At 43.2% G+C, this 19,415-nt stretch overlaps 1 protein-coding gene across 3 annotated transcripts in view; it reads left to right on the top strand.

Annotated features, from left to right (window-relative positions):
* The window catches only part of Gpat4 (glycerol-3-phosphate acyltransferase 4), a 38,168-nt gene extending 28,943 nt beyond the window's left edge, over positions 1-9,225 (top strand). For all 3 annotated transcript variants that reach the window (XM_027939261.2, XM_027939262.2, XM_071610182.1), the window contains 8 exons: positions 676-765; positions 961-1,054; positions 1,846-1,961; positions 3,846-3,901; positions 4,458-4,543; positions 5,558-5,686; positions 5,776-5,855; positions 7,234-9,225. In XM_027939261.2, the coding sequence (XP_027795062.1) occupies positions 676-765; positions 961-1,054; positions 1,846-1,961; positions 3,846-3,901; positions 4,458-4,543; positions 5,558-5,686; positions 5,776-5,855; positions 7,234-7,342 (760 nt within the window). In that variant the 3' untranslated portion in view covers positions 7,343-9,225. The remainder of the gene's footprint in view (positions 1-675; positions 766-960; positions 1,055-1,845; positions 1,962-3,845; positions 3,902-4,457; positions 4,544-5,557; positions 5,687-5,775; positions 5,856-7,233) is intronic.
* The last annotated feature ends 10,190 nt before the right edge of the window (positions 9,226-19,415 follow it).

The raw sequence follows: 19,415 nt of genomic DNA, 5'->3' as shown, positions 1-19,415 counted from the left end.
TTTCAGATACTAACCCAATCCATAAAGTAACCCTGTGGTAACAGTAAAGGCTTTCATTTAGTGATTGATCTTGACCTGTGACTATTTTGTTTGGTTTTGGGTTTTTTTGTCCTTCAGCCCTCATACTCTTCGCATTTTAAGACAAAAAGGCAGCAACCACAAAAACATAGGGTCCAAGGCCCAAGTGTTAACAGTTTTTATAGCATATCACTCAATTTTGAGCATTCTGCTAAGTTGATAAATTGATGGGATAAGGAAGAGGGTAAAGTTTTAAAAAATAATTAGGAATGCGAGTAGATTTTGTCTTTTTTTTAAGCTTTGTTCTTTCAGGGAAGTTGTAGGGCTAGCAGCTGGGACTGGTGAGGAGGTTGAACTCTGGGCTTGGCCTGCCTCTGGGAATGACTAGGGGAAAGGACTCGAGGAGATACCCTGGCCCACCTGTGTTGGGAGTTATAGGCTATGAATACTGAACCAATAATGTAGGGGAATGAAAGCAAGTCTTGTTGCCATTTCTTTGTTTCATCTTGTGTGACATAAAGAGGATAATACCTTACAGGGTTTACAATACTCAGTAATATTTATAAAAGCATTTTTCAGATTTAAATGGTTGGAGTCAAAATTGTCCCATCTTCTTACAGGTAAGATAAAACCTCAAACTTTTTCCTATTGTTGCAGGTTTAAGGAGTTCTTGAGTAAACACGTTCACTTGATGTGTTATCGGATCTGTGTGCGAGCCCTAACAGCCATCATTACCTATCATGACAGGTGAGGCAACTTTGTTTGGATGCAAAGGGAGATGGTGCTGGCCCAAACTGTGACTTGGACTCACCTGCACTCAACCAATTGCAAAGAGACTTCTGAGCTTTAAGTTAGAGCTGGTGAAATTTATGAGGTGAGAGATATGCTCTAAGTTAATCGTTTCACACTCATTTTTATTGCTTTGCATATTTTTTACACTAGAAAAAACAGACCAAGAAATGGAGGCATCTGTGTGGCCAATCATACATCTCCTATTGATGTGATCATTTTGGCCAGTGACGGCTACTATGCCATGGTAAGTTTTTTCCTCCTATTTTTTTGAGGCAGGACTCCTTAAAGGGTCAGAATTGGTTGACCTCTGAACCTTTCACAAAGCACCTTCTTAAGGGTATAAATATGTAAGCATATTGTTACCCGTGGACCCTTGATCTAGATTGTCACCTTGGGGAACTCCTTGGGGACTAGGGACTTGGAAATAGGAGGTATTCTGAAGTGATAAGATTGTGGCTAAAGTTGGTACTTTGGCTTTTTTTTGGGCAAACCACGGAAGAAAGGGTACAGGATGAGGATGGGGACTTGAAAGGACTGGATTCGAGGGCATTTGAGAATGGCCAGAGGGGCATTTTATTCATTCATGCATTTCAATACTGGGGATCAAACCCAGGACCTCACACATACTTAAATAAGCAGCTCTACCCCTGAGGTATGTCCCCAGCTCCTTTTTTATTTTTGAGACAGGGTATTAAAGTTGCGCAGGCTGTCCTTGTCCTTGAAATCATCCTGCCTCTGAAGTAACTGGGATTATAGGTGTGTGCCACTGCATCTGGCACACACCTGGGAGGGACACAAGGGATCACTCAACTTTACTATTTAGGGTTTTAAGTTATTTCTTTAATTGTATATCTCTGGTTAAAAGGAGACATTTAGGATTCAGAGTGGTTTTTTGATAGTGAGAAACCTGCAGTTAGCAATCAGATATCTATGGATGAAGGTTGGAGTACTCATTTTTGGGACCTATGGCTTCTCCCCAGAGTTGGGGGTATTGTGAGAGGGTGGCTTCCTAATTATTCTTTTGTCTGAGATTAGGTGGGTCAAGTGCACGGGGGACTCATGGGTGTGATTCAGAGAGCCATGGTGAAGTCCTGCCCCCACGTCTGGTTTGAGCGTTCTGAAGTGAAAGATCGCCACCTGGTGGCTAAGAGGTAAATGAACAATGCTATTTGCCCAGTTGTAACATAAACAGAAAACGTTTTAGGGGTAGTTATCCATCCACTGTAAAGTTATAATTCACTGTAGAGTATAGTTCTTACACAGGGCCTATACTCTTCTCATAATGAATTTTTTCCTAAAACAATATGAAAAGTATAAGCTGGTTGTGATGTATGTACACCTGTCATCACAGCAACTTGGAAGACTGAGGCAGGAAGTTCACAAGTTAGACGCCAGCCTCAGCAACTTAGTGAGACTCTGTCTGACAATAAAAAATTAAAAAAAAAAAAAAAAAAAAAAAGGTCTGGAGATGTAGTTCAGTGGTACAGCACCCCTGAGTTCAATCCCCAGTATCATAAAAAAAAAGTTAATTAAAAGTATGAACTTTCTGGCTGGGGATGTGGCTCAAGCGGTAGTGCGCTCGCCTGGCATGCGTGCAGCCCGGGTTTGATCCTCAGCACCACATACAAACAAAGATGTTGTGTCCGCTGAAAACTAAAAAAAATAAATAAATATTAAAATTCTCTCTCTCAAAAAAAAAAAAAAAAGTATGAACTTTGATTGCTATTAGAAATCTCCAAACAGATTCGTTATCATACACACACACACATACACATACACACACACAAAAAAAAAAAACTCCTCTGGAAAAGAAAAAAGAAAGAAACACACACAAACTGCTGCTCAGTCTCCTTCTGGTGCATGTAATGAAAAGAGTTGCAGTAATGACATCAAGACTCAGTTGAGTTTATCTTCCACAGGTCTTTGTGAACCTCCCACTAAATTCTTGTTGCTGCACCTTTGCTTAGGGACAGAATATTGAGACAAGGGACTGTCTGTTTTCCCCAGTTTTAACAGAGTACCTGAGATTGGGTAATTTATGAAGAAAAGCTTATTTTGATTCACAGCTCTTCATGGCTGGGAAGTTCACATTTGGGTGACCACATCTGGCAAGACCTTCATGTTTCACCATAACATAATAGAAAAGCAGAAGTGGCAACAGGCAGGTGCAGATGAGACAAAACACAAGAGGCTGCCTTGCTTTCTAATACCCTACTTTTTTTTTTTTTTTAGGACAGGAATAAGTTGTTTAACAGACATTACTCTTTTTTTAATATTTATTTATTTTTTTAGTTTTGGGTGGATACAATATCTTTATTTTATTTTTATGTGGTGTTGAGGATCAAACTCAGCGCCCCGCACACACCAGGCGAGTGTGCTACCGCTTGAGCCACATCCCCAGCCAACAGACATTACTCTTAAAGTAACTGATCTAGTACCATGAAAACTGCATTAATCCCTCTTAACAACTTAATTACTTCTTAAAGGCCCCACCTCCCAACACTGTTATAAGGCAATCAGATTTCACCATAAATTTTTTTGTGTGGGAGGGCAAGTACCAAGGATTGAGCCCAGGGGAACTTAACCTCTGAGCCATATCCCCAGCCTTTTAAGTTATTATTTTTTAAATTTTGAGACAGGGTCTCACCAAGTTGCTTAGAGCCTTGCTAAATTGCCATTGTAACTGGCTCACCACAAGTTTCTGAAGGGATAAACCATAGCAAGGTCCAACCAAGCATGGCTGTTGTGTAGTCAGGCAACAAGACTTCTGAGAGTGCTATGTGTGAGCCTCCTGCAGATAGTATTAAGTCTGAGCAGCATCCTTTGTGTGTAGACTTTAATACTGAATTGAATGATTATATGGATTAAATAGTAGTACTCTGCCCATATAAATTTTCTTCATGAGTTTTAGATTTGGGGTTTATAAAAAACAAGGGTTTATTAACATGCCCAAGCTAGTGTGACATATATTAATCACTTTGATGATGATTGGCCTGAGGTTATCTATTTCTTTGTCTTATTTTTTTCTTCTAAAGACTGACTGAGCATGTACAAGATAAAAGCAAGCTACCTATCCTCATCTTCCCAGAAGGTAAGAAGGAGTTGGTCCCCACAGAGCTGCAGTGTTGACCGCTATGCAGGATTGCAGCTCCGTGGTCACCTTTTGGTCACCTTTAGATTGGTTGTGGGACTAAAATCTCAGGGAAATTCAGAATTTGGACTAAGAGATTCACGGGGTGAATTTCCTCAGTGCATTAATATCTTCTGTGGTACTGCTGACAGTAAGTACCCTTTCACCTTCTTGTGGAGTCTACCAAATGTCTTTGGCCTTCTTCTAGGCTGGTGTGTGGGAATAAGGGAAAGTGGCCTGTAAAGAGAAGGAAGTGGGGCTGGGGATATAGCTCAGTTGGTAGAGTGCTTGCCTCGCATGCACAAGGCCTTGGGTTCAATCCCCAGCACCAAAAAAAAAAAAAAAAAAGGAAAAGGAAATACAACATTTTGCCTGACTCTTGTAGGTGTTCATTTTATAAGTTGAGGTTATTACAGGTTTTTCCTATTTTATTATTTAGTGTGGAAGAAATTCCTAATATTTCAGGTAAAGGACCAGGAAAAAAAAACAGTGTTTTATATTCTCTCTTGCATTTTAGGAACCTGCATCAATAATACATCAGTGATGATGTTCAAAAAGGGAAGCTTTGAAATTGGAGCCACAGTTTACCCTGTTGCTATCAAGGTACAAGACCTCTGAGGATGCATGCTGTCTTTATCACAGCCACCAAGGCCGGATACAGCAAGAAGGTGGAGGCTGGAGCTGATGTACCAGTCAATGAGTTGTTCTTCTCCAGTATAGCAGTGCTGGGCTACCGTGGGTCCAGTGCTAGCAGAAGGAGAATACCAGTGGGTTGCCACCCTATCATAAAGGACTGGGGAGTATTCAGAGGAGATAACCACCCACTTCCCGATTTAGGAAATGAATTACTTTTTGGTTAGAATGAGGACCACAGCTACAGACCCATTTCCCACAAAATGTCATTTCAACAGCCATTTACCTCTATTAGAATCATTGACAAATAAAAAAGTTTATGATACGCCTACTTCTTGGTGGCAAGTACAGTGCCTACATGGTTGAGACCTCATGAGACTCTTGGATGTGCTAGTGAATATTAAGCTTCCTGCCTGAATGGATAATTTGCTTTGATAGAATTATAAATACAGAAACATAAGCTTTCAAATTGTTTGAGTCTAGGCCAACAAAAAGAGATGAAAATCCCTTTACTTCACAGATGCACACTAAATATATTTATGAGTGAATGACATGCTGTTAGAGATAGGCCTTATATGAGGGGAGAGGATAGATGAAACAAGCATGATGATATGTTGGCAATTTTGAATCTGGGTAATGGGTATATTAGCTTAGTCTCTGTTTTGGATATGTTTGAAAACTTTATTAATAGAGTGTATGTGCCTATGGGTGAGACATGAAGCTGTCCAAGGAGAGAAGACATTTGTTTGATGATGGCTGTTAGAAGAAGCTTCCCTGTTGAGGCAGAAGCTGAGAGTAGTCTGGGGAGATTAGCGTGGCTAAAGTTCAGAGCTATCTGGGTGTAGAGTTGCTTCATAAGTGTTCATGTCGGGGGTAGGAGCAGCACTCTAACCCTTATACTGCCTCAGTGGGTTCATTCACGAGCATTGCTGTTGATACCACATGTTTAGAACTACTCACTTCTTAATGTCCATTGTGTTTTAGTATGACCCTCAGTTTGGTGATGCCTTCTGGAATAGCAGCAAATATGGAATGGTGACATATCTACTGAGAATGATGACCAGCTGGGCTATTGTCTGCAGTGTTTGGTACCTGCCTCCCATGACCAGAGAGGTAAGTGCCTCCAGCTGTCAGAGGTCTTCATTTAGCTACATGTGACCATGAGCCATGGCTGAATGGCCTTTATTCATTTCTTACTACAGAAAGATGAAGATGCCGTCCAGTTTGCCAATAGGGTGAAATCTGCCATTGCCAGGCAGGGAGGATTGGTGGACCTGCTGTGGTAAGTGCAGAGTGATGTCGTGGAGTCTAGGGGAACTTGTGTTTCTGAAGCAGATGCTGAGTCATCAGCTTCCTTTACAAAGGCTCCTTTCCTTCCTGGTGTAGTGAATGAAACCCACCATCTCTGGAGACAGAGCACTATGACTTCTTTTCCCTAGTCCCGACTCAGAAGTACCCTGTGCCTTGACCTCTGGGAGCATGGAATTCAGGATGCCTAGACTGAAGCAGTGAATTTCATGTACCTTCCTGGGACTGTACCACTATGTCAGGGTACCTAGACAGTTCTCATCTTTAGATAGGGATGACCTGAGGCTGATCTGAAACCTCAGGAGTATAACACTTCTTCTGATTTCAGTGTATTTGACAGAATTGAACCATCCTTAGAAAGGCAAAAGTTTCATTTATTACATTTAATTTATTACCTACTAGAGCTGGAGTTAACATCTTTTCTATAATAAATCAGTAAATATTTTAGGCCTGTAATGTCTGTCACAGCTGCTTGCTTCTGCCATTATAGTGTGAAAGCAGCCAGGATTAGAACTTGAATAAATTAATATGACTGTGTCCCAATAAAACTTTATTTACAAGAGCAGATGTCAGGCTGGATTTGGCCCATGGACATATTTTATCACTTTTTATCCTAGTGTCTGAGGTAATTATGCTTCATACAGTAGGAGGTTGATCTGTATGAATGCTGGTACAGAACATCATTGCTACATTCTGAAGGGCATGGAGGGCATGGATCAGTCATGGAGGACATTTGGCTAGATGGGCCTTATGAAAACAGAAAGTATAGACAATCAAGTTTTAAACTGAACTGTGGATTTTCGTGTAATAGCATGGCCTTGGGAATATGGCCTTTTAAAAATGTGAATGTTTACTGAGCACTTAGTTTACCAAATACTGTGTTTCTGATATGCTGTGATGTTCTTGTTTCACCCTCTTGAAAACATGGATATATAAAAAAAAAGAAGTCAAGTCACCTTTTTCCCCAAAGTCACAAAATAAGCACCAGAGATAGACAGTTTTTACAGACAATTGAGTTTCCGTATTTCTTGAAGCTTAGCTCTCCTCCCATAATGCCAGAATACCCCTTAGCTTCTGTAAGTTGAAGGTGAAGGTCAGAGTAGAAACAATGTTAAAAACTGCTTGAATAGGTGTAAGCAGTTACACAGTGCTTTTAGAAGAATCATGAATGTCAACCTCTGGGCAAGAGAGAGCTGTCTAGGCTGGTTTCTGTCGACATCCTAATGAAAAAACTATGGAGTATCATTGTTTCTGACCAATTTTTCCTGGACTTTGAGCAGCACCGTGCGTCTGCCATGATGTGGGTGGGCCACAGCGCCTTCTCTGCTTTACATGGGTCTTTTTCTCATCAGGGATGGTGGACTGAAGAGGGAGAAGGTGAAGGACACGTTCAAAGAGGAGCAGCAGAAGCTGTATAGCAAGATGATTGTTGGGAACCACGAGGACAGGAGCCGTTCCTGAGTCTGTGGCTCACATTGGCTGAAGCCACCATGCCTGAATCCTGACGTGTGAGCCAGCTGGATTTGTTGCTGCCACCGCTGCACCACCGCCACCGCCCCCACTGCTGCATCCTTCCAGACCCTGGGGCCCTCTGGGGCTGTTCCAGATCTCAGGACTCTAGCCGCTTCAGAGCCTTTTGGGGATCCCTGGGCTCTGGGGCAGCACAGCCTGCCCTTTGCTGTCTGAAGTGAATGCTGCTGGGTGTTGCTACCCAGGACAAGATGCCTTCTTGTTCTTTTACAATAAGTCCATTGGAGGAATGCCATTAAAATCAGCTCTCCACTCTGTGTGTTGTGCAGGGCTGAGCAGTCGGGGAGATCGGCCACATTCCCTGTTAAGACGTTGGGTGTTAGTCTGTAATTGTTGCCCACATGTCAGGGACTGTGCTGGGGAAGGTCCACTGGCTCCTGAGGAGAGGCACTGCCAGTGCCTAAATATCACCCCCCAGTCTTGGAACTCTGTACACTTGAAAAGAAAATTGTTGTCTGCATTCACCAAAACGAAGTTTTAAATTCTTGTGCTACTGCTTATGGGAAATCACCAGAGGGGATGGAAAGAGACCAGGAATGGACCACTGACTAGTCTGGTGAGAGCCAGGAGTTATTTTCTGTTTAAACTCCAGGCTGAGCCTGAATTTCCTATATGACTTGCTCTATGTTTAATGTGTGCCTCATTTCCTCATCCATCATGTGGATCAGGAGGGGAAGGGTGATGATACCTACCTCACAGGGTTGTTGTGGGGATTCAAGTGTTGAGTGAGGGACATGTAATGTGCAGTGTCACAAGTACAGGTTCACGGGATGTGGCAGGACAAGGTCTGAGCTCAGAGCTGCTGCACAAGGTGTTGGACTTGTTTTTGTGAGTAATAAAACTGAATGGTGAATGAATTGAGGGACTTTTCCCTTCACTCACCCTCCCCTGCATGTAGCCCTGAGTAACGTGTTTTTTTGTCAAAGTTACAATTCTCGTACTTGACTTGTGACCCTGGGACCTCAAGGACCCACTTGGCCTCTGGATAGGTATTATTTTGTTCAGGAGATAAACATTTCACATTGCACATCTCTGTTAATTTAGAATTTCCAGCATAGACACAGATTTCTCCGCAGTTGGGAACCACAGGATTTGAGGGCACCCATTTGTTGAGCTTGTGGAGATTGGACAATGTTGGGGACTGTTTGGATGTGAGGACCCTGGGAGGCATGAAATATATACAGCGGGGAAAGGAGGATCAGAGGTCCTGGAAAGGGTTGGCAGGTGAGGCAGGATAGGCAAGGATATTGGTGCATCACATGCTTCTGTACAGCTGATGGGTAAACTGCAGGTCTCCCGGGCCTACCAGGTCACTTTGCAGTTACTGTAAAGGCACATCCAAAGCCAAACCATTCTCGTTGGTTCTTCTGCAGTCCACCAGTTTTATATTCCTCTGAAGAGAGCGTTGCCTCAGCCCATTTATCCATCTTCCCATCCCTCCACCATCCTCTCCTCCATTGTGGCACAATCTTGGCACCTTTCAGGATTCTGCCCCAGCTGTGGTGTCATATTTCCAAGGTTGCCCACTGGTCTGGGATTTGGGGATGTGCTGGGAGTAAGATCAGGCTCCTGAAGTATGAACTCATATCACTCATGCTTGAGGACCCAGTCCCCTTTGACCCTGTGATGTCACTCATCCTTGTCACCTTCCTGTCATCTCCCACATGGCCTCCTATTTCCTCCTACCTGCCTTTTTGCCTAGTCAGTGGAAAACTTTTCTCTCTCAAATAAAAACCCTGTTATGACTCTAAGAAGAGCCTCTTATGAACTGTTTTATGTAATGTTCAAGAATAAAAAGTGACTTTCAGCCTTTATAGGAGGTGATGTTTGTAGTGTCTCAATGCCAAGTTGGAATGACCTTTAAAAATTGGTCTTGAAGGTCAAGATCCCTTCAAAGAAGTTCCTCTAAAATTTCATTCATGTTCTGTCTTATTTCATGATTTGCATAGGTTTTTCAAAAATATATTTTGTTTTTGTTTTCACTTATCTCCACATTCTGCACACCTGTCACAGGAGAAAGGAGGTGAATTATTCCTACAAAAATGAAGTCTGTGACATTCTTATTTAGTGCTCATTAAAGGCTTTCAGACCCTTCCTACTGCTCCATCCTATTTACTGGGGCTTCTGCTGGCCCCAAGTTGTCCATAAGTCAGAATACTTGGTTTGGGATTGCTGAGTTGGTCTCAAGTGCTAAGACTTCACAACACCTAGAAATATAAAGCAACATAAGGTATAAACTATACTGGCTCTTGGGGTCTCAGCCAAGGTAAAGATGGGCTTTGAATAAAATTAAGTGGCCTTAGTGAAGGGAGTGTTGGCCAGCTTCAACCCCTTCCAAAATTACTGCTCCTTTGCTATGTTACTTTTATTTCTATTGAGTCTATATCCTGATTGATAACTAGGGACTTGGGCTAGGACCTCTAAGGCCAGTTCCATCTCTGGAATTTCTGTCATTTTAAACCCATATTTCAAACGGCTTTGAGCTCTAAAGTAGTCTGGGTTTTAAAATAAAAGTCAATTTTCAACCCATTTGCTCGCTCTCAAGAAATTTCAGGCTAGTGAAACTAAATCACTAGAGAGTGTCCCCTTGTGTACAGTTGAGTCCCCAAGTGATACAGGAAATTGTTGAAGCTGGGCCCGCACTTCTCGTAGGCTGGGTGGATTGTGGATCTGGGACAGACTTTTCACTCAGGCATGAGACTTTTATCCAGCCCATTAGAGGAAGAAATTTCTAATAAGGCTAGTAAAATTCCCCTGACAGAACTCAATAGAAGGCTGTCGGCCAGGCCAGGCTCGGTAAGCTAAGCTTGATAGAGCAATTTGAGATGACATCCTCATGATGGTAAAACCAACCTTGGAGCTTGCTTATTTAGCATTAGCCCCTACTCCCTATTGCCACTCTCAGGTGAAAAAAGGCTTGATGGTGTGAGGTGTGGTTGTCAGGCCAGCTATAAGGGGTCTTTGGGCACCATCATGTTGTAGATCTTCATGGCAAAAGCAATGGTGGGCACTAACCCTGCTACCTTGTGGAAATATGTGTCTATAAACCCTATCATTTCCTTCCTGAAATTAACCAAAAATGCAGTTCTCAGTGGGACAGTGCTTCCTGCTGCTCCCCTATGTGTGAAAGGTTTCAGTGTTGCAGGCTCCATCTACCTGCTGCATGTCTTGGGTGGCCAGACTCTATTTCTCCAGGTGTGCTCATCCTGTGTGGCCTGGGACACCCAGGCTGGAAGGGCAGCTGCATGCACACTGACTCTTGGACAGGTTAAGAGACGACCATCCAGCCATCCATCTTCCACTGCACTCACACCCCTTCTCCCCCCAGTCAATATGTCTCTCTCCGATGGGAAAGTTAATAAATTTTGCTCTAGATTAAAAGTATTGATCATTTCATTTGTAAACGATAAATAAAAAGGGGGAACTTTTCATTGCACCAGGGGTAGCGTCTGGTGTATTTTGCTGGTGAAATTTCTCTAGCTGTTGGAGGGGTGGGCTTCTCATATGCATTCCGGCCGGCCAGCTGCATTGATTTCCTATTAGTCTCCCAGCACCACCCAGTAACACATCATTTCAGTACCTGCTATTAATGGTCTTTTGATAAATAATCACTTGTAAGTCAATAAATTTTTATTAAACAGTGTGGCTCTTTGATTTATTAAAATCCGACCGTGTTTGTCTGGGAGAAAAGGGATGCTGAATTGAAGTGGAGGTTTTCATACATCTTCCTGACGCCAAGCAGTCACCATACACTCCAGAGAAAAACAATTGCATTTTAACAGAAACAAAACAGCCGAGTTTGGAACTTGGGCCCAGGGAAACTTTATCTCCGTCAGTGTGGGGCTTACTCTGCAGGGAGCAGCCTTAGGCCCACAGGCCTGCAGGCCCGTGGGCACCACTGCGTCAAGAACTTTGTGTTTGCTTCTGAGAGGTGAAGTTCCTGGGCTTCTGGACCCCTTCATGACTGCATTCTGGGATAGAACCAGTGGCCTGCGGAGGTCCCACAGAGCCCACAGGTCAGCCTTCTCTCAGCAGGAAGGTGGACCCCACAGCAGACACCCTATGCAAGTAGACATTTGAAGTCAACCCGAGAGCTGGGCTGCAGGTCCTTTTATCTGCCTTGGCCAAGTCTCCACCGAAGTCACATCTTGGGACAGGAAATGCCAAGAGACAGTGTATGTTATGTGGATTATTTTTTAAAGTGAGCCAAAAACTGAAGATTGGAGATTTTCATTGACATAAAATTTGCTGCGAAAAGTTTGAATGTAGCTCAGTGGCAGAGCGCTGGCCTAGAAGCCTGGAAGTCCTGGGTTTGATCCCCAACACTGCAAAAAAAAAAAAAAAATTGACCCTTCATTAAGATGGGGCTGCAAACAAATTATTTTCTAGAGAGCAACCCAAACACTGAATACAGAATCAGAATTCTCAGCCCAGAAAAAAGTTAACAGAAAGGGGAAAAGTCTAGTTTGTTTGTTAAAATGAATAGTTGGAATTCCTTCTCCTGACCCTGTCCCCATTCACATTAAGTGTGGCAGATGGTAACAAGAGAAGGGCTTTTAAAAGTGGGAATTACTAGTAAATAAGTTTTAAGGGCTGGGGATGTGGCTCAAGCGGTAGCGCGCTTGCCTGGCATGCGTGCGGCCGGGGTTCAATCCTCAGCACCACATACAAAGAAAGATGTTGTGTCTGCTGAAAACTAAAAAATAAATATTAAAATTCTCTCTCTCTCTCTTTAAAAAAAAAAGTTTTAATATTTTTCAACCTGCTACAAGCTTTCTCTGTAGTTGTTTGGATTTCCTTTTCTATCCTCGTCACAAGGGTGGAAAGTGCTGGCAACAGGAGACCCTGAAGGTGAATAGGAAGCTGGGGAGCAGGTAAGTATTTGTGTTTTTCATGAGTAGGGCTCATTTTGTCCCCAGGTGTGGGAGTTTGGTCAATGAGCCCAGCTTCTCTTCCAGGGACCTGTGAGGCCTGTGCCTACAGCTCAGTTAGGCCCCAGCTCCAGGGACATACTAGTGGTGAGCCAGGCTTCCAGGCTGGCATAGAACATGAGTGACATTAAATGTGTCTTGCATTTTACATGTGCAAAATTCAAGTTTATTTTTAAGGTAAAATGAGATTTTTCTGCAGAGTTTTACCTGGGCCATTCTCTAGGCTTTGTTGATTCGTTCTCACTGTTCTTCCCCTGTTCTGGTTCATTCCATTTGTTAGGAGGACTTTGGTGGGAAGCTGGAAAGGAATCCTCTCAGTTTCTTATGTTCTATGAATCAACTTCCAGTGATTTAAGTCAAATGTATGCCTTTGGGAGAGGAATGACTTGCTTGGCAGTTTCCATTCTAGTGGCTGGTAGAAGGCAAGTTTGGACAAAAGGGTTCCCAGGAACATTTGGGCCATCATCCAGCAGGTGCCTGCACCACCTGTTGATGTCACCAAACAGCAGGAAGTCAGAAAGTAGAGGTTAGGAGGAAGGAAGGAGACCTGAAGCTTCCAGAAAGGAAAGTCTGGCAATCCTTGGGCAGCTGTGACAGTTTGTTTCCTTTCCTTGACCCTGCAGGCCCTGGAATGCATTTGGAGTGTTTGAATCCCTCCGCTTATTGCTGGCTTGGCTCCGAATGGCTGGAGCTGAGATCCAGGGAAGGGTAGCTAAGTGCCTTTCTCCCTGATCCCATCTAGAGTTTGGGCAAAGTTGCTCCTAGGCTCCAGGAGCTGCCTGCCTTGGTTCCAAGGCATGGACAGGCACCTCACAACTCCCTACATAAAGAGCCAGTGGACACTGGAGGCTGGAGCCTTGCTTGGCCTGTGCAGCAGCGGTCCTGGAGGTGCCCAGCCCTCACAGGGTCCCTGTGCCTGCTGCTGCAGCAGTGGGCCTGGGGAAGGGCTGCCTGCACGCAGATTGATCCACCAGCTGTGATTTGTCATTTCTCCGAGGCAGGCGCTGTTTTCTCTTGCTTCAGGAGGCCCCTTCGACACCTGCTTTATTTTTCTTCCTGCGCTGACGTGACGGGAGACAGGTGTTAAACTACTTAATCACTTTAAAATTGTTTTAATTTTCTGTTTTTTATTGATCTCTCCAGCACCAATTAATCAGCTCACTGGACCAGGCAGTTAGTACATTAAAAATTGTCAGGGAGGCCGTGCATCTTGCAAAATGTCTAAAAAATATTCGGCTAGCAAATTTTGTTTTTCTTTGGCATGCAACAGTCCTTGGCCCGTGGAACTCCCACTCGGAAAGAGCTTCCTCCTCTGGGGTTCCTATGTTAGGAAGTATTCAGGGTAGAGAAGGAACTCTGGCTTCCTGTAGAGGCACCAGAAGAAGCTAGTACCCTTTTCAGTACCAATTTACCATCTTCCTGCCACATTTGTTCTGTTTCTCAAGCATCTCTGGGTCTCTTTTCCCCTGGGGCATTGGGAATTGTTGTGGAAGGGAGAGCTTGCTCTGCTCCATGCATCCTGACACTAGGAGGGTAGGACATCCTAGCCTACAGCTGCCCTTGTGGCCAAACCCTGTAGTCATATTTCCTCTCCTTGGGACATCAGCACCTTTGTCTGTCCAGCCATGCCAAAGTCACCTCCCCTGGAGCAGGGGCCTTTAATTTGGTAAACTCTATCTGTTGGCAAGCAGCTGTGTGTCCTGCTGCCTCATTGTGTTACCCCAGTGATGGGCCTGAAGGCTTTCTTCAGAATGTTCTGGGCAACTGCACCCCCATGGTCACTATCATCCTGTCCTGTTCTGCAAACACTTGCCACTTGTCTTTTATCACCCCTCTTGCAAATGATTTATTAATTGCTTGGCTGTACTTTCTGAATTAAATATACAGATAGAATAACTCCAGGCTTCAATATCACTTCTTGGGAGCAGAAATTTTTTTTCCCCATTTTCACCTGGTTTTCTATCACTTTCCAAGGACAAGCCCCCTTTTTTCTGGGGGGCAAATTAATTTTCATCTTCCAGTCTGCATGGTCTGGGCTGCTGATTCCTTTCCAAAGCATCATCTACCCACTTGCCCTTCTTCCTGCACACCCAGCAACCAGTGCAAATGGGGGAGGATTTTATCCCCTCCCCCATGCATTTCTGTTCACAGAGGAGCACCCCCAGTCTCTTTCTGGGAAGGTCAGGGTGTGGGTCCGCAATGGACCAAAGCTAGAGAGGGTGTGAGGCCCACCCAGGGGCAGGCACTGTGAGCCTTGTATTCTAGCTACCCGGATTTATCTTCCCCCCAGCCCCACCCACTCGGTATTAATCGGTATATGATTGGGCTAGGACATATAATCTAGTATTGATTTTCTCTCTGGACGCCACAGCTTTATTTGCTCACATCTGCCTTGTGTTTAATTGGTACTTTGCTCTGGAAACAAGAGATCTTATCGGCCTGTTTGGTTTCTTTTCCTGGGGCACAGAGGCACGCACACACCCTAACACCCTCTAGCTCACTGGCCTGGCCCTGCCTCTCCCTGACCCTCCCACCCAGAGGCATTCCTGGGGCATGGGGGGAGTAGGAAATGACCCAGAAGGCCTTTCTATACACTTGACCTCACAAGCTATGGCTGATACTTCTTGGTGTAAAAGGTGTGTGTGTGTGTGTGTGTGTGTGTGTGTGTGTGTGTGTGAGAGAGAGAGAGAGAGAGAGAGAGAGAGAGAGAGAGAGATATGATTTGTAGGGAGGGAGGTATCTGGCTTTGGAGTTGGACCTGGGTTCAAATCTACTTCCTTCCTGTGTATGGTCTGGAAGCTAATTATTTGCATTTTTCTACTCTGTAGTGTCTCTTCCTTATCTGAGAAAAAGGTAGAACACCTGCTTTGTAAGATTCTTAGAGATTATCTATCCGTGATCACACAAAATGCCTGGTGCTTGGTAGGTTCTCACTAAACAGCAGCTCCTTTGTCAATAATGTTGTCCATTCAGACTGTGCAGCTGTGCACATTGCCTGCCTGACACAAAAGAACCCTGAGCATGTAGATGAGAAAGAAGGAGCCTGCTGGCCACCTTTGTCCATGAGGCGGAGTCAGTCTTCTTGGAGGCCCAGGCTTGGCTATCACACCTGGCTGCTCCTGCTTTTCAGGATTTTGTTTTTTTCTCCTTGACTCTGGTCTGGCATTTAGGCTGGTCTATCCTGGGCTTTTTGTAGTAAAGGGAAGATGTAAAGGCCAGAGGTAAACACTAATTTCCTATTGACACAACATTAATTCTCTGGCTTGGACAGGTGAATGTGCTTTCACTCACTTTACTAAGATTAATGATGTTTGTTTGCCTGCTAAGAGAGGCCTAATGAGGGGCTTTTGAACACACACCTTCTGGGTTGGCAGTGGGGAAAGGGGCTGACAAACTGCTGGACATGTGCAAGGAAAGCCAGACTTGGTCTACCACTTCCAACATCGCCTTTCCTATTTAAGTCTAGTGTCTTCCCTCCACAGAAACAATAAGAAAGAATTCCTGTTTAGGAATGTGAGCCTGTATCATGCCCTGTAGTGTTACTACCCACAAGGATGCCTTCCCAGTAGACCTGCATATTGAGTTTGAGGGTCAGCCTGCCAGTCACCTGAAACTTTCTTCCTACCCATGGCACAGCGCCCTTGCTCTGTTGGTGCCCAAGGTCATTGTCAAATGTAGAATTGGCCTTTGATTCATTGCTTAGAAGAGAGAAATATTATTAGAGAGGACAGGCCAGAACTTCTGAGGTGGGGCAGCTGGCAGAGGAACATTGGAAGAAGCAAGGCTGCCCCTCCCTGACCTAGGGCAGGAGACTCCTGGGCCTAAGTGATGAGGTAACAAGATGGGAGTCAGAGCAGTGAGTGTTTTGTGACTGTAGATTCAATGCAGCTTAAACAGAGCAAGAATAAGCCTTCAGCTTTGTCACCAGAGATAGTTTGAGGAGGTCTGGGAGAGGGGGACCTTAACTCAGGATGTAGGGTCCTTGACATACATGTTGGAAAAGAATTTCAGCATGCTTCAGATATTGAGGCACGTATATTTATTTAGGAAAGCAACAAGTATACATTCATGGGGAAATGCAGGCTGTCTTGAGAGAGAGACTTGCCTTTGGGGTCTTAAACTTTGAAAGGAAATTTGGAGAGGGATAAATCTGTAGAGATGACATCACATTGGTGATCACAAGTTTATTTATGGTGGTTTGGCAATTCTCAGAATTCTTAGGCCGACATCTTTTCCATGAGCTGCTTAATAGACAGCATTGGGAAATACCTTATGTTATAGGTTTTGTATCCCCCTTTGCTCAATCTATTAAAAATACATGTGTTAGTGTGATAATTACCAATGCATATGGAAATTTGTATAAGTGGGTAAATTTTTAGTAACTTTAAGGTTGTGAGTGAAGATTTGTAGATTTCTCAGAAATTTGGGAATGATCTAGGGAAGAATCAACTTGGAGAGTGACAGACAGTGGGAGAGAGAACTGGCTTGGGGAAGAAAGGTATGTGGAACTTTAACACAAGGCTTTCAGATTATAATTATAGTCTTTTTTTCTTCTTTCTACTATTTACTTCTTTCATTCTAGCCTGCCCCAATTTGTCCCTTCTCAGCCAAATAGTACATGGCAGATCATAAAGGAGGTGCTGTGGTTTGGGTAAACGTCCCTCAAAAGTCCAGGTGTTGAGGACTTTGTTCTGGGCCTACGGCATTATTGGGAGGTGGCAGAAACTTTTAATGATGGGGCCTAGTGGTAGATTTTAGGTTACTGGGAGTGCGCCCTTGAAGAGACTAGTAGGACCATAACCCTTCCCCTTTCTCTGTTTCTCTAATTCTGTGTTATGGTTTGGATGTGAGGTGTCCCCCAAAAGCTCACATGTGAGACAATGCAAGAAGGTTCAGAGGAGAAACGATTGGGTTGTGAGAGTCTTAACCCAATCAGTGATTTAATTCCCTGGTAGGGATTAATTGAGATGTGTGTGTGTGTATCAACATTGGTTTTATTATTATATTAGACCTTACCACAGGTATCTCAGCCACAGTTGAGGTATCTGGCTGCAGGAAGGCTGCGGGCCCTGTCATGTATCCATCCTTCCTCAGGAAGAGTACCTGGATCCTTCACTGTTTTGCTTCCATCTTGCTGCATTCCGGGGCCATTTGTATTTTTATCATTTGGAGAAGGTAAAGCTGCAGAATTCAATTTAGTTCAGTTGCAAGCAATTCTACAAGGAAAAGGGAGAGTCAAAAGGTGGATTTAAATTAAGTTGGATTTTTAAAATCACTGTTTCCCAAATTTATCCATGCTGGGTGCTCTGGGGCCTGGTTAATCAGGCACATTCCATCCCCACCCCTCTCCATCTGAATACCCAAGTAGGTCTGAATATGTAATAAGTCCTATTATCGGGCAAATCTGGGAAACTGCCCAAATGGACATCTCTGCCTGCTCTATCCAGGGATACTGGTAGTCGACTATGAAGGCACAGAAACAACACTAAGAAAGAGGATATTTGCTATAAAAATGTACAAAACACATTTGATCATTGTGTCTTTGGTCAGAGGATTTCACCTAGTCTTTTTGTGTCTTCTGTAGACTTGGAGCTTCTATATGCTTGGGTAGTGGACTGAGTCCTGAATTATAGCTGGAAGACATAGGTATCAGCCCTGGTCTCATCTGCTAGAGTTATTGACCTTGGACAGATCTCCTCAGTACTGTAGACCTCGCTTTTTTAAATTGCAAATTGGGGGAAAAAATCTGATGACTAGTCTGATAATCAAATGCAATAATATACAAGAATGTATTTATTATCAAATTTCTAATGTGATTTTTCATAGAAATAGAAAACACAGTTCTGAAATTCACATGGAACACCCCTCCACACACACAAACCAAATAGGTAAGGCAATTATAGTAAAAATGATAAAACTGAAGGTATCATATTACCTGATTTCAAACTATTTTACAAAGTTATGGTAATTAAAACAGCATGATACTGGTATAAAAATAGACACACTGACCAGAATAGACATATTGACCAGAATAGAAAGCCTAGAAATGAACCCATGCACGCACATATGGACAGTTTTCAACAAAGGTGTCAAGAACACACAATAGGAAAGGGACAGTTTCTTTAACAAATGGTGCTGGGAAAACTGGATATCCACATGCATAAGAATGAAGTTGAAATCTTATCTCATACCATGTATAAAAATCAACTAAAAAATGGATTGAAGATTTAAATATAAAATCAGAAATTATCAAATTTCTAGAAGAAAATGTAGGGGTAAAACTATATGACATTGATCTGGGCAATGATTTTTTGTTTGTTTTTTTATTTCATTCCCAAAGTGCAGACACAAAAGCAATAAATAAATTAATAAAGCAAAAACAGACAAATGGAACTACATCAAACTAAAAAGTTTTTGCACAGCAAAGTAAACAATGTAAAGAGACAACCTATAGATTGGGAGAAAATATTTTCAGTCCTTACATTTAATAAAGGTTTAATATCCACAATATATAAAGAACCCAAACAATTCAATAGGAAGAAAACAGCCCAATTTAAAACTGGGCAAGGAGCTTGAATAGATGATTCTCAGAGGAAGACACCATCCCCCAGTCCTTATTTTTACTTTTTAAATCTGGTTTTTGTTTGTGTGTGTATGTGTTGTACTGGGGATTTATCCCAAGGTGCTTAACCCCTGAGCCACATCCCTAGGCCTTTTTATTTTTTATTTTGAGATGGGGGCTTGCTGTGTTGCTGAGGCTGACCTAGAACTTGTGATCTTCCTGTCTCATCCTCCTGAATTGCAGGGATTATAGGCATGTGCCACTGAGTCCAGTTCTATTTTTTTAAATCTTTTTTTTTTTAAGTGCTGGGGATTGAATCCAGGAGCACTGTTCCATTGAGCTACATTCCCAGCCCTTTTTAAAAAATTTTAATTTTATTTTTGAGATAAATCTCTCTAAATTGCTTACAGCCTCATTAAATTGCTGAGGCTGACCTTGAATTTGTAATCCTCCTGCCTCAGCCTCCCAAATTGCTGGGATTACAGAAGTGCAACACCGGGCCTGGCTATTT

The sequence above is a fragment of the Marmota flaviventris genome, chromosome 3 (assembly GCF_047511675.1).
Source record: "Marmota flaviventris isolate mMarFla1 chromosome 3, mMarFla1.hap1, whole genome shotgun sequence".
NCBI classification, from domain to species: Eukaryota; Metazoa; Chordata; class Mammalia; order Rodentia; family Sciuridae; genus Marmota; species Marmota flaviventris.
Note: the sequence above shows the minus strand (reverse complement) of the source record. Positions and strands in the feature narration are given on the sequence as shown.